The sequence below is a fragment of the Nomascus leucogenys genome, chromosome 15 (genome assembly GCF_006542625.1).
Source record: "Nomascus leucogenys isolate Asia chromosome 15, Asia_NLE_v1, whole genome shotgun sequence".
NCBI lineage: Eukaryota > Metazoa > Chordata > Mammalia > Primates > Hylobatidae > Nomascus > Nomascus leucogenys.
In genome coordinates, this window is record NC_044395.1 from 49,523,016 (window position 1) to 49,536,706 (window position 13,691).

The window sequence follows — 13,691 nt, forward strand, 5'->3', positions numbered from 1 at the left end:
CAAGGAGGGCAGATCACGAGGTCAGGAGTTCAACACCAGCCTGGCCAATATGGTGAAACCCCGTCTCCACTAAAAATACAAAAATTAGCCAGGCGAGGTGGCACGCACCTGTAGTCCCAGCTACTTGGGAGGCTGAGGCAGGAGAATCGCTTGAACCCACAAGGCAGAGGTTGCAGTGAGCCGAGATCATGCCACTGCACTCCAGCCTGGGCGACAGAGTGAGGCTCCGTCTCAAAAAAAAAAAAAAAAAGAAAAGAAAAAAGATCACATGATCTTATCAATAGATGCAGAAAAGACATATAACAAAATATGACATCCATTCATGATAAAGGTTCACAGCAAACTAGAAATGAATGTAAATGTCCTAACCCTAACAAAGAGCATCTGAAAAACCACCTCACAGCTAACAACACACTTAATGATGAAAAACTGAATGCCTCCCGCTAAGAGCAGATACAAGATACAAGCAGAAAAAAAGACATATGGATTGGAAAAGAAATAAAACCATCCCTATTTGCAGACAACATAATTGTCTGTATAGAAAATCTCAAGGAATGTACCAAAAACTCTTAAAACTAATAAATTCAGCAAGGTCACAGAAGTCAAGATAAAACACAAAAAATTCTACTATATTTATATGTCATAGCAACAAATGCGGAAAATGAAATTTAAAACTTAATACTCTCTACTTCACACTACATACAAAATGGATGAAAGACTTAAATGTAAGAACTAAAACTATACAACTTTTAAAAGAAAACATGGCCAGGCACAGTGGCTCACACCTGTAATTCCAGCACTTTGCGGGGCCGAGGCAGGTGGATCACCTGAGTTCGGGAGTTCAAGACCAACCTGGCCAGCATGGTGAAACCCCATCAATACTAGAAATATAAAAATTGGCTGGGTGTGGTGGCATGCACCTGTAGTTCCAGCTACCTGGGAGGCTAAGGCAGAAGAATTACTTGAACCAGAGAGGTGGAGGTTGCAGTGAGCAAAGATATGCCACTGCACTCCAGTGAGTGTGAGATGGAGCAAGACTCCACCTCAAAAAATAAACAAATAAATAAATAATAAAGTAAAATAAAACTTGGAGCTAAATATTCGTGCTGGTAATGATTTCTTAAATACGACACAAAAAACACAACAGGCTGGGCACAGTGGCTCACGCCTGTAATCCCAATACTTTGTGAGGCAGGCAGATCACCTTAGGTCAGGAGCTCGAGACCAGCCTGGACAACATGGCAAAACCCTATCTCTACTAAAAAAAAAAAAAAATACAAAAATTAGCGGGGTGTAGTGGCACACACCTGCAGTCCCAGCTACTTGGGAGGCTGAGGCAGGGGAATTGCTTGAACCCAGGAGGTGGAGGTTGCAGAAGCCAAGATCACACCACTGCACTCCAGCCTCAGCGACAGAGCAAGACTCTGTCACAAAAAAACAAATAAAAAAAGAAAGAAAAAATAGATAACTTGGACTTCTTCATCAAAATTAAAAACTTTTCTGCTTCAAAGACAAGATCAATAAAGTGAAAAAACAACATTCTGAATGGGAGAAAATATTTGCAAATTATATATCTGGTAAGAAAATTATATCTAGAATATCTAAAGAACTCTTACAACTCAATAATTAAAAGATAAATAACCCAATGAAAACATGGGCAAAGGATTTGAGTAGACATTTCTCCAAAGAAGATACGTAAATGGTCAAAAACTATATGAAAAGATGCTCAATATCATTAGTCATCTGAGAAAAATCAAAGCCATAATGAAATACTTCACACCCACTACAATGACTATCATCAGAAAGACATGTAATAACAAGTGATAGCTGAAATGTGAAGAAATTGGACCCTTTATATACTGCCAAACAAAACAGAAAATGGTACAACTACTTTGGTAAACAGTTTGGCAGTTCCTCAAAAAGCTAAAAAGAGTTGCCATATTAACGCAGCAATTCCATTCCTGAGTACATAATCCAGAAAAATAAAAACATATGTCCACACAAAAATGTGTCCACAAATGTTTAGTGTAGCATCATTCATAACCAGGAAGTGGGACAATTCAAATTTCCATCAACTTATGAATAAATAAAATGTGACGTATCCATATAATGAATTATTACTTCGCAATAAAAAGTAATGAAATGATATATATGACATCAAACTTCAAAACCATTACATTAAGTAAAAGAAGCCAGTCACCAATGACACATATTGTATGACTCCATTATATAAAATGTCCAGAAGAAGCAAATCTTTAGAGACAGAAATTAGTGGTTGCCTAGGGCTGGGTGAGGAGGATGAAGGATTAGGGGGTGACAGTTAAAGGGGTTTCTATTTGAGGCGAATAAAATGTTCTAAAATTGTTTGTCATGGTAGTTAAACAACTTTGTGAATATATTAAAAACCAATGAATTGTGCAGTTTTCAAAAGGGTGAACTGTATGGAATATGAATTATGACTCAATAAAGCTGTTACAAAAACAGAAAAATCATTTGCAATTGTTCCCAAAAAGGGAAACAGGTGTAAATCTAACACGTATATGAAACGCATTCTGCAAATTATAAAAACTGATGAAAAGAAATAAAAGATCTAATTAAATGGAGAGAGAAACCATGTTCATGGATGGAGCAGCCAAAAACTGAAAATAACATAAATGTCCTTTGACAAGTGAATGTTTAACAAACTCTGGTATATCCACAGAGTAGAATGCTACTAGGCAATAAAAAAGGAAGAAACTTAGTAATACAAGCAACATCTTAGATGGATCTCAAAGGCATCATGCTTAGTTTAAAAAAGAAAAAGCCTATGTCCTAATGTTATACATTGCATCATTCCATTTATATAACTTCCTCAAAATGATATAAATATAGAAATGAAAAGTAGACTAGTTGTTACCAGGAGACAGGAATTGATGAAAATGGTGCAACTACAAAGGGATAGTTCAAGGGCAATCCTTGGTAGTGTTGAAACAGTTTTGGACATTGATTTTAGTGGTGGGTAAACAACTCTATCCATGGGAACAAACTGCATAGACACGTACACAAATGAGTGTACATAAGAATTAGTGAATACTGAATGAAGTCTACAGTGTAGCTGACAGCAATGTCAACTTCCTGGTTTTATATTATACTACAGTTAAATAAGATGTCATCACTGGATATCATAGTAGGAGAAGGCACTAGGCAGAGTCATGAAGGCTCCATTCCAAGCCTTGCTCCTGGATGACATTTCTAGACATACCTTGGGCCAAAAGGGAACCTGCTGCCTTGAAGGGAAGCACCGGGTACTAGCAGGATTATTCATCACCTGCAGACTAACAAGCCCTTATAACTAGGAGCGATACCCAAGGAGTATGCTATAGCCTTGGGCTCTGAGACGTGCTCACTACAGCTGTGACCTAGCACATTCCCAGCTGTGGTGGCTATGGCAAAAGACTCCTTCTGTCTGAGAAAAGCAGAAGGAAAACAAAAGGGGACTTTGTCTTGCACTTAGGGACCAGCTTGCACACAGTGGGGTAAAGCAACAAGCAGGCTCCTGGAGTCCCCAAGTCCAGGTCTAGGCTCTTGGACAGCATTTCTGAACCTACCCTAGGCCAGAGGGGGTCCCACTGCCCTGAAGGGTGAGTCCCAGGCCTGGCAGCATTTACCACAGGCTGACTGAAGAGCCTGTGGTATTTAAGTGAACATCAGTGGTGGCCAGTCAGAAGCCCGCCATGGCTGGTGGTGGTGGTGCCCACATGGAGAGGCTCCTCTGCCTGAGGAAAGGGGAGGGAAGAGTGGGAAGCACTTTATATTGTGGTTTGAGCACCAGTTTAGCCACAGTGGAAAAGAATATCAGGCAAACTTTTCTTACTCCTATCCCTGGCTCCCAGACAACATCTTTGGACCTGCCCAGGGCCCGGGGGAACTTGTCACCCAGAGGGAAGGACACAAACCTGGCTGGCTTTGCCACCTGTTGATTATAGAGCCCTAGGGCTTTGAGTGAACACAAGTGGTAGCCAAGTAATGGTTACAGCTAGCCTTGGGCAAGACCCACTGCTGTGCTGGCTTCAAGTCTGACCTAGCGCAGTCCCAGGGATGGGGGCCACAGGGATGCTTGTGTCACCTCATGCTCAGTTCCAAGCAGTTCAACACACAGAGAGAGAGACATCCTGTTTATTTGGGAGAAAGTAAGGGAAAAGAACAAGAATCTCTGCTTTAATCCAGAGATTTCTTCCGGATCTCATACAAGACCACCAAGGCAGTACGTACCTCTACGCGTCAGCAAAAACCATAATGATATTGGGCTTGGGGGCCAATTGTTGAACCAATTCACCAATTCCATGAAGAAATAACTCAGACAAATCAGAAATGTATTACATACAACGAGACAACTGGCCTGGTCACTTCAATAAAGCAATGCTGTAGAGGGAAAAAGTGAAGACACTATCTTAGATTAAAAGAAAATAGGCCAGGTGCAGTGGTTCACACCTGTAATCCCAACAGTTTCAGTGGCCAAGGCAGGAGGATCACTTGAGCTCAGGACCAGCCCAGCCTGGGCTACATAGTGAGACCTCAGCTACTTAATATAAAAATAAAAAATTGGGCCGGGTGCAGTGGCGCACGCCTGTAATCCCAACACTTTGGGAGGCCGAGGCGGGCAGATCACGAGGTCTGGAGATCGAAACCATCCTGGTTAACACAGTGAAACCCCGTCTCTACTAAAAATACAAAAAAAAAAAATTAGCTGGCGGGCACCTGTAGTCCCAGCTACTAGGGAGGCTGAGGCAAGAGAATGGCGTGAACCCGGGAGGTGGAGCTTGCAGTGAACAGAGATCGCGCCACTGCACTCCAGCCTGGGAGACAGAGCGGGACTCCATCTCAAAAAAAATAAATTAATTAAATTAAAAAATAAAAAATAAAAAATTAGCTGAGCATAGTGGTGTGCACCTGCAGTCCCAGCTACTGGTGGGGGGTTGGGGAGTCAGTGGGAGGGTGGTGTTAAGGCAGGAGGCTCTCTTGGGCCCGGGAGATTGAGGCTGCAGTGAGCTATGATCACATCACTGCATTCTAGCCTGGGTGACAAAGCAAGACCCTATCTCAAGAAAAAGTACTTTTAGAAAAAGGAAAAGAAAGAAATACACCAACACACATCAACCTTGACTAGATTCTGGTTCAAAAAACTAGCATTAAAAGCCATTTTAGGACAATATGAACTGGATGGTATGAAAAAATGGTTGTTAATTGTCTTGTGTGTGATAATAGTGTTGTAATTCTGTAGAAAAATATCCTTATTTTAAGAGATGCGTGCTGAAGTACTCAGGAGTAAAGTGGCATGATGTTTATAATATGTTTCCATATGGCTCACACACACAGAAAAAACACACATTCACATATATTCACATACAAATAAAGTAAAATGGCAAAATGTTAATAACCATTGACTCTAGTTGATTGTTACAAAGGTGTTCAACAGCTTGTGTTGAAAAGTAGGTACATAACTGCAAAAATGCTATCTAATTATTTGAGTGCTAAATATGAGTAAATAGTAGCTACCTTGATTTAAAGCATCTTTAGTTTAATGTAACTGACATATTTCAAAAATATCTTTTCAAAACCAATATATACAGTTTTCTATTGATTAGGAAGTTACCATCACCAGAATAACTCTCTCTACTTACAGGCAAAAAAAACAAAAATACTACTTAACACATATATAACTCTTACTATATGTCAGGCACTGTTCTAAGCATTTTAACATATATTAATTCACTTAATTATCTAAACAACCCGACAGGCCGGGCCCAGTGGCTCATGCCTGTAATCCCAAAACTTTGGGAGGCTGAGGCAGGCGGATCACCTGAGTTTGGGAGTTCGAGACCAGCCTGGCCAGCATGGCGAAACCCCATCTCTACTAAAAATACAAAAATTAGCCAGGCTTGGTGGTTCATGCCTGTGGTCCCAGCTACTTGGGAGGCTGAGGCAGGAAAACTGTTCGAACCCAGGAGGCAGAGGTTGCAGTGAGCCAAGATCAAGCCACTATTACTCCAGCCTGGGTGACAGAGTGAGACTCTGTCTCAAAAAAAATAAAATAAGCCTGGGCGCAGTGGCTCACGCAGGTAATCCCAGCACTTTGGAAGGCCAAAGCAGGTGGATCTCCGGAGGATGGGAGTTCGAGACCAGCCTGGCTAGCATGGTAAAACCCCGTTTCTACTAAAAATACAAAAATTAGCCAGGCGTGGTGGCAGGCACCTGTAATCCCAGCTATGTGGGAAACTGAGGCAGGAGAATCACTTGAACCTGGGAGGCAAAAGTTGCAGTGAGCCGAGATTGCACCACTGCACTCCAGCCTGGGCAACAGAGCGAGACTCTGTCTCAAAAAAATAAAATAAAATAAAATAAACAATCCTACAAATAGATTATCATTATTTTCATTTTTCAAGTAATGAATATCACACAGTAAGTGGCAGAGCTGGGCTCCTAAGCCAGATAGCACAGCTCCAAAATCCATGCTTCAACAATCATGCTGTACTCTCTTTTCAGGTGCAGTAACCTATGTTCCTGGAATTACTGACTTGATTTTGCTGAGGTTATAACATTCACTAATCCTTTGATTTTAGTCATTCTAATAATCCAAAAGTTTAAGTATTGTAGTCATTGATATAATCAAACAGAGAACCACAAAAATTTAGGTACTATGACAGTTACAAAATGTATTAAGAGTGGCTTCATGGGCCAGGTGTGGTGGCTCACGCCTGTAATCCCAGCACTTTGGGAGGCCGAGGTGGGTGGGTCACAAGGTCAGGAGATCAAGACCATACTGGCCAACAAAGTGAAACCCCGTCTCTACTAAAAATACAAAAATTAACTGGGCACGGTGGCACGTGCCTGTAGTCCCAGCTACTTGGGAGGCTGAAGCAAGAGAATTGCTTAACCAGGGAGTAGAAAGTTTCAATGAGCTGAGATCGCACAATTGCACTCCAGCCTAGAGACAGAGTGAGACTCCATCTCAAAAAAATAAATAAATAAATAAATAAATAAGAGTGGCTTCTAGTAGTTTAATATTTGGTTATTTGACGAGAATTACTCACACTCTTACCAGAGGGCCAATGACTACAATAAGCATCTTCATAAGTAGTTTCAATACATGATCCTTTCTTGATTTATCTGGGACAAAGGTGGATAAATTCCTCAGCAATAAAAACAATTATTCATGAGATGGCAGGTATTTTTTATGGCAAAATCTTTAAATTTTAACTGTTTACCTGACTGAACAGTTCATGTAAGTTTGCAACATTTTATAGAAATCATATTTATTCACATGGAAAATTTCAGGCTGATAACAATAAAAAAATTTTTTTAAATACAAAATGTCTTAAAAATAAATGAGCCAGGCACAGTGGCTCACGCCTGTAATACTAGCACTTTGGGAGGCCAAGGCGGGCGGATCACAAGGTCAGGAGTTTGAGACCAGCCTGGCCAACATGGTGAAACCTTGTCTCTACTAAAAAAACACAAAAATCAGCCGGGCATAGTGGCATGCACCTGTAATCCCAGCTACTCGGGAGGCTAAGATAGGAGAATTGCTTGAACTCGGGAGACGGAGGTTGCAGGGGGCCGAGGTCGCACCACTGCACTCCAGCCTGCGCAACAGACCAAGAGGAAAATAAATAAATTAGTAATAATAATAATAATTGATTTGAGATCACTCAAAGAGCCTGAAGCAAAGTAAGCGAAGTACAGATCTAGATGATAATAAAAAACTATTGTTAATTTTCTTAAGTGTGAAATGCTATTATGGCTATGGAAAAAATCTTTGATTATAATTTGTTTGTTTATTTGCATGTTTTTTGAGACAGGAGTCTCACTCTGTTGCCCAGACTGAAGTGTGGTGGCATGATCACGGCTCACTGCAGCCTTGACCTCTGGGGACTCGGGTGATCCTCCCACCTCAGCTTCCTGAGTAGCAGGGACTACACGAGTACATCAACACGTCCAGCTAATTTTCTTTGTATTTTTTTTTGTAGAGACAGGGTTTTGCAATGCTGGCCAGGCTGGTCTCAAATTCCAAGGCTCAAGTGATCCACCCGCCTCAGCCTCCCAAGGTGCTGGGATTACAGGAATAAGCCACCTGGTCTAGAATTTGCATAGCCATATTTTAGTTAGGTCACATCACAGAACTCTCTAATCTTTTAGTAAGCAGAGGCTATTACTGCTCTATAATGTCCACTTTTATATTTTTATAGATAATAAATATAAAATACATATAAATATTAATATAAAATTAATTTTCAATTAAATATCTGCAGAACTGAAAAAATATATCTAGAAATATTTCTCATCCCTGTAAGTGATAATTAAAAAAAAAAAAATTATAGTTGGGTAGGGGACAGGAAATCAGTTCTGTTAAATAAATATATGAAATTTTACCTGCTTTTTCTTTCAATGAGAATGGCCACATAAGATGCTGGCAGAGCGGCACCAAAGCCAGGAGTCCATGAGTAGAATTTTCCAAGTATCTTCCTGAAATTCAAATTTGGAATTTTTGTATGAAATTCCTAGTTGGTCACTTCAGTTATTATGAATAGAAGTTTCCCTTCTCCATCCATCCTCTATTTAAATGTACCACAGTACCTCAAAATAAACATATTCAAAATCAAACTCATTAACTCTCTCCCCTAGCCCCAAGAACTTGTTCTCTCTCCTCTATTTTCCTAGGTTAATAGCATCAACATCCACCTATCCACTTATGTTTGACAGGCGTCATCCTTAACTTTCTGTTTCCCTTATCCCACATATTAAATTATTCCCTTAAATTATTACAGATGCAATTTATCTTTCAAATTCCTCTCCAACCTACTGCCTCTGCCTTAGTTAAGTCTCTCACCAACTCTCATTAAGGCTGCTACAGTAACAACTAGTGGGTAACACTCCTTTCAATAATAGCTGGCCACGTTCATTCAGGCATTCCCTGGATCCAAACCTGCTGGCTATGCAAACCCTCTGGCTTCTCAGTTTCCTTTATTTATCAAATGAGGATAATATTACCTATCTCATAGAGCCATTAAGAGAACTATATGAGATATTTCCCAGCGCCATGAAGGACACATAACAAGTACTCAGAAAGTGTTAGCTGTTATTACTATTATTATGACTATTTTTTCAACACATGGTAGACATTCAATAAATGTTTTCCCTTCTTTGCTTCCACAACCCTTGATAACTTTTTCTTACAGCATTTACTAAAGTATTTTCTATATCTTAGTTTTATGTGTACGTCATTTTTCATTTACTAGAGTATATTCCTTGAAAGTAGGAATCCTCATAGTACCTCATAAATGACAAATGACAAATGACCAGTAGCTGTCTGGGTTTTGTTTTTGGTTTGGTTGTTGTTGTTTTTAGATGGAGTCTTGCTCTGTTGCCCAGGCTGGAGTGCAGTGGCGCAGTCTTGGCTCACTGCAACCTCTGCCTCCTGGGTTCAAGCGATTCTCCTGCTTCAGCCTCCCGAGTAGCTGGGATTACAGGTGCCTGCCACCACGCCCGGCTAATTTTTTGTATTTTTAGTAGAGACCATGTTGGTTAGGCTGGTCTCAAACTCCTGACCTCATGATCCATCCACCTCGGCCTCCCAAAGTGCTGAGATTACAGGTGTGAGCCAACACAGGTTTTTTAAGAGAAAAAAAAATATTTGGAGACATGAGGAAGTTTTTTTTCCTTCAAAACATATGTTCCTAAGAAAGGGATAAGTAGCAAGTAAAAATTACAAGAAATTATCTGAACAAAGTTGGTAAATTGCTAAATTATACATTATGAAAATTATATAGATAGATATAGATAAGAATAAAGATTTTTCTTTTTTTAGAGACAAGGTCTTGCCCTGTCACCCAGGCTGGCATGCGGTGCTACAATCATGGTTCACTGCAGCCCGAAATTCCTGGGTTCAAGGGATCCTCCTGCCTCAGCCTCCCAAGTTAGCTGGGACTACGGGCACACTACCGCGCCTGGTTAATTTTTTTTTTTTTTTAACAGGCAGAGTCTCATCATGTTGCCCAGGCTGGCCTCGAACTGCCAGCCTCAAGCAATCCTCCCATCTTGGCCTCCCAAAGTACTGAGATAACAGGTATGAGCCACCATACCTGGCCTGAAATAATTTCTTAAATTGAAGTTCAGATTTAAAAAGATTAGAAAAGCTATTGAGGACATATAACTTGGGTATTTTTTGACATTGGCATCAGAAACCTTCCACCTGTGAAGACTCCAGTATAAAATCCATAAAGGACTTAAGTTATTGAATGTAAAATCTTAAGAAAAATGGACTTAGTGAATCAGTTATACGGAGAACATGGAGGTTACCTTAAATATATTCTAAGTTCAACTTTCAAATGTTTATTGGACATGTTAACGTAGATGTTCCATAGGCACCAGAAAAAGCAACATGCCCAAAGCAGATTTCACTGTATTTCTCAAATGTGCTTTTGCTTCTGAGTTCCCTACCTCAACTAACAGCATCTCATCTACCCGATTAGGAACAAAATGTAAGTGACATTTTCAGTTCCACCCTGACCCTCAACCACCTCATGAGTTCTTATGATCTCCTAGTATCTTCAGGATACACGCTTCTACAACTTAACCAAACAGGTTCATAGAACATAAAGATGCTGCAATAGCAAGGTATACTTAATCGCAATTTTTTCAAAACCTAATCGTAGAAACTTTCTTCATTTTTTTTTTGAGACGGAGTCTCACTCTGTCACCCAGGCTGGAGTGCGTGGTGCGATCTCTGCTCACTGCAACCTCCGCCTCCTGGGTTCAAGCAATTCTCCTGCCTCAGCCTCCCGAGTAGCTGGGACTACAGGCGCATGCCACCACGCCTGGCTAATTTTTTGTATTTTTAGTAGAGACGGGGTTTCACTGTGTTAGCCAGGATGGTCTCTATCTCCTGACTTCGTGATCCACCTGCCTCGGCCTCCCAAAGTGCTAGGATTACAGGCGTGAGCCACCGCGCCCGGCCATCATAGAAACTTTCTAGAGAGCACATGATAGAGAATTCCTTACATAGATTTTCATGTCAATTTAAAGGCACGATTTGTTCAATAGTATAAAAACCTTATCAATTATTTTCTGCATAATCTAAAAGTTTATAAATATTAATGATCTCATAATGATCTTAGGGAAAAATCTGTAAAAGACATTTGGAAATTATACTTTTTTTTTTTTTTTTTTTTTGAGACACAGTCTGGCTCTGTCGCCCAGGCTGGAGTGCAATGGCGCAATCTCGGCTCACTGCAAGCTCCGCCCCCCGGGTTCACGCCATTCTCCTGCCTCAGTCTCCCGAGTAGCTGGGACTACAGGCGCCCGCCACCATGCCCGGCTAATTTTTTGTACTTTTTAGTAGAGACGGGGTTTCACCGTGTTAGCCAGGATGGTCTCAATCTCCTGACCTTGTGATCCACCCGCCTCGGCCTCCCAAAGTGCTGGGATTACAAGCGTGAGCCACCGCGCCCGGTCAGAAATTATACTTTTAATTGCAGTTAAAATATACCTGCACAACTACTTTGTGCAACACTAACAGGAAGCTATTTTTAAAAATAAATAAATAAACGTAAGTTTGAGTTTTCAGCAATCAACAGGAAAAAAATAAAAAGAAGTAATAGCTAATAAATATGTCAGATAAGAGCACTCAAGAGACTGAATTCTATCTGCATCTCTACGATGTATAAAGTTGCAGCACAGGTAATATATAAGACTGAATCAGGACCAAAAGTTCCAACAACAGAATATACCAGGAGTTAACTTACTGTTTTATAAATAAAAATGTGTACGTTACAGTCCTTTTGAAGTTTGTTCACTGCATGTGGCCCTAACCTATGTAATAGTTAGTTGCTTTGAATTCCTGATTTGTGAAATTGAAAAGCTAAGAAATTGTATTCAACAACTTGGTAAATATAACAGGCCTCCGAATATGTATGACATCTTAAAGCATTTTTGCTATATAACTACACCAATAATTTAAAGTTTATATTACATCTTGAGGTCAAGAGGCCCACAGTTCCTGGTTTTACAAGCTTTCATTGACATAAATGTCACTTCACAGATTTAGAAAAAGGGGGGTGGGGACAGTAACCCACATAACATTTATGTAAACACATACTTGTTTCCATTTCAATAAAAGAACCTATATTAGTATCTATGGTGATTATGAGTACCAACCTTAAAATGCAAAAGAAAGCCATATACAAGGCCCCATTAGCAGTTAGAAATGAAGCGGATTGTAGGATCTCGGGGAGTAGTTTGTGTAAATAATAGTCTAATTTCCGTTTCCGGAGAATTGCTGCAATCTGGAAAGAGAAAGGATTTTTTGTTTAATCCAACCAACATTTCCCACTTAAATTAGCTTATATGTGGAAGCTACTGAATAAAAGCATATATATATATATAAATTAAAGTAAAAATGCTGGCATTTTACTGGATCCTCTATAAAAATACAATGCCAGGATAGAAAGGAAGACACCTGGATTTATTGAGGGTAAAATATACACCAAGGAATTACGATATGGGTCATACGTTGAATAATCTCCATATATTGAGGTAAATATTTGTAATGCCTTAAAACAGTTTTAAACTTAAAAATGGAATATACTTTTAAATGAAAAAAATTCCAATTCAAATAAAAACTGGATGCTATAATAAAACTATATTACAGATTTTATCAGTCTATTACTATTAGAGAACTTCACTAATAGAAACCAGAGAAATTCATTCAGTTATTCAAACTTGACTACTGTGTGGCAAAAAAAAAAAAAAAAAGATTCTAGTAACAACACAATTAAGTATCACCTGTGACCAGAACACAGAAACACAAATAAGTCCCAATACAAAAGACTGCAGAAGTTTATCATAAGACTGTTTTATAAAAAATATCAACCTATCAGTCTTCATGACTTAGCTTTTAAATTTAGATTGAAAACCTTTTTTTGTGTGAACTCTGAATATGAAAGGAAGATTTCTAGATTAAAACCAAAAAAGGCCCTGAAATAATTTAGCAATTATATGGATAGACATGAAATCTAAGTATTTATTGAGCAGACTATTAACATTCCAGGAAATAAAGCAATACAAATCATAATATGTGCAAGATATATAGATACTGAGGACTGATTAAGTGTTAGTAATATAATAGAAAGTACCACAGAATTTTAGCACAGTGAGTTTAATACAGGGGAAGGCAGGATTTTCATGGAGAACGGGATATGAGCTGAATTGGGAAGAATAATAGACTCCTCACTAGTCGTGGAAAAGAGTACTTCTCCATCATAATGAAACAATATAACAAAAAAGGTTAGAACATAATAGGGAAGGAGTAAGAGGGTGTAAGAAAGAGAAAAACTCACTTGAGAAGAGAAAGACTATAAAACTCTCCATTTATTCTCCATCTTTCTAGAGATAATACTTTCCCTAAAGTCAGAGATCAACAAATCTAACGGCATCTTCTCAATTCTTCTGTTACTCCCTCTGTCTTCAAGCCTCTGAAACTGACCATCTATTACTTCAATTCAACTGTCATACACAGGAAAAACAATGATGAATAAGACCCAATCTTTTCCTTCAAGGAACATAAAATCTCCATAGGGAAATAGACACAAACAACAGCAATAAGCTATAATATGGCAGTGTGGTAAATGATAGGTTAAAAGAAAAGAAAAACTAAA

At 39.3% G+C, this 13,691-nt stretch overlaps 1 protein-coding gene across 3 annotated transcripts in view; it reads right to left on the bottom strand.

The window, feature by feature from the left end:
- Positions 1-13,691, bottom strand: part of TMEM135 (transmembrane protein 135) — a 273,418-nt gene that overhangs the window by 237,010 nt on the left and 22,717 nt on the right. Inside the window, exons 2-3 of one of the 3 annotated variants that reach the window (XM_030829053.1) lie at positions 12,193-12,320; positions 8,410-8,502 (exon numbers count right to left, since the gene is read on the bottom strand). In XM_030829053.1, the coding sequence (XP_030684913.1) occupies positions 8,410-8,502; positions 12,193-12,320 (221 nt within the window). Of the gene's footprint in view, positions 1-8,409; positions 8,503-9,585; positions 9,615-12,192; positions 12,321-13,691 lie in introns of those variants that run through there. The other 2 variants (XM_030829055.1, XM_030829054.1) reach the window with 2 other exon arrangements.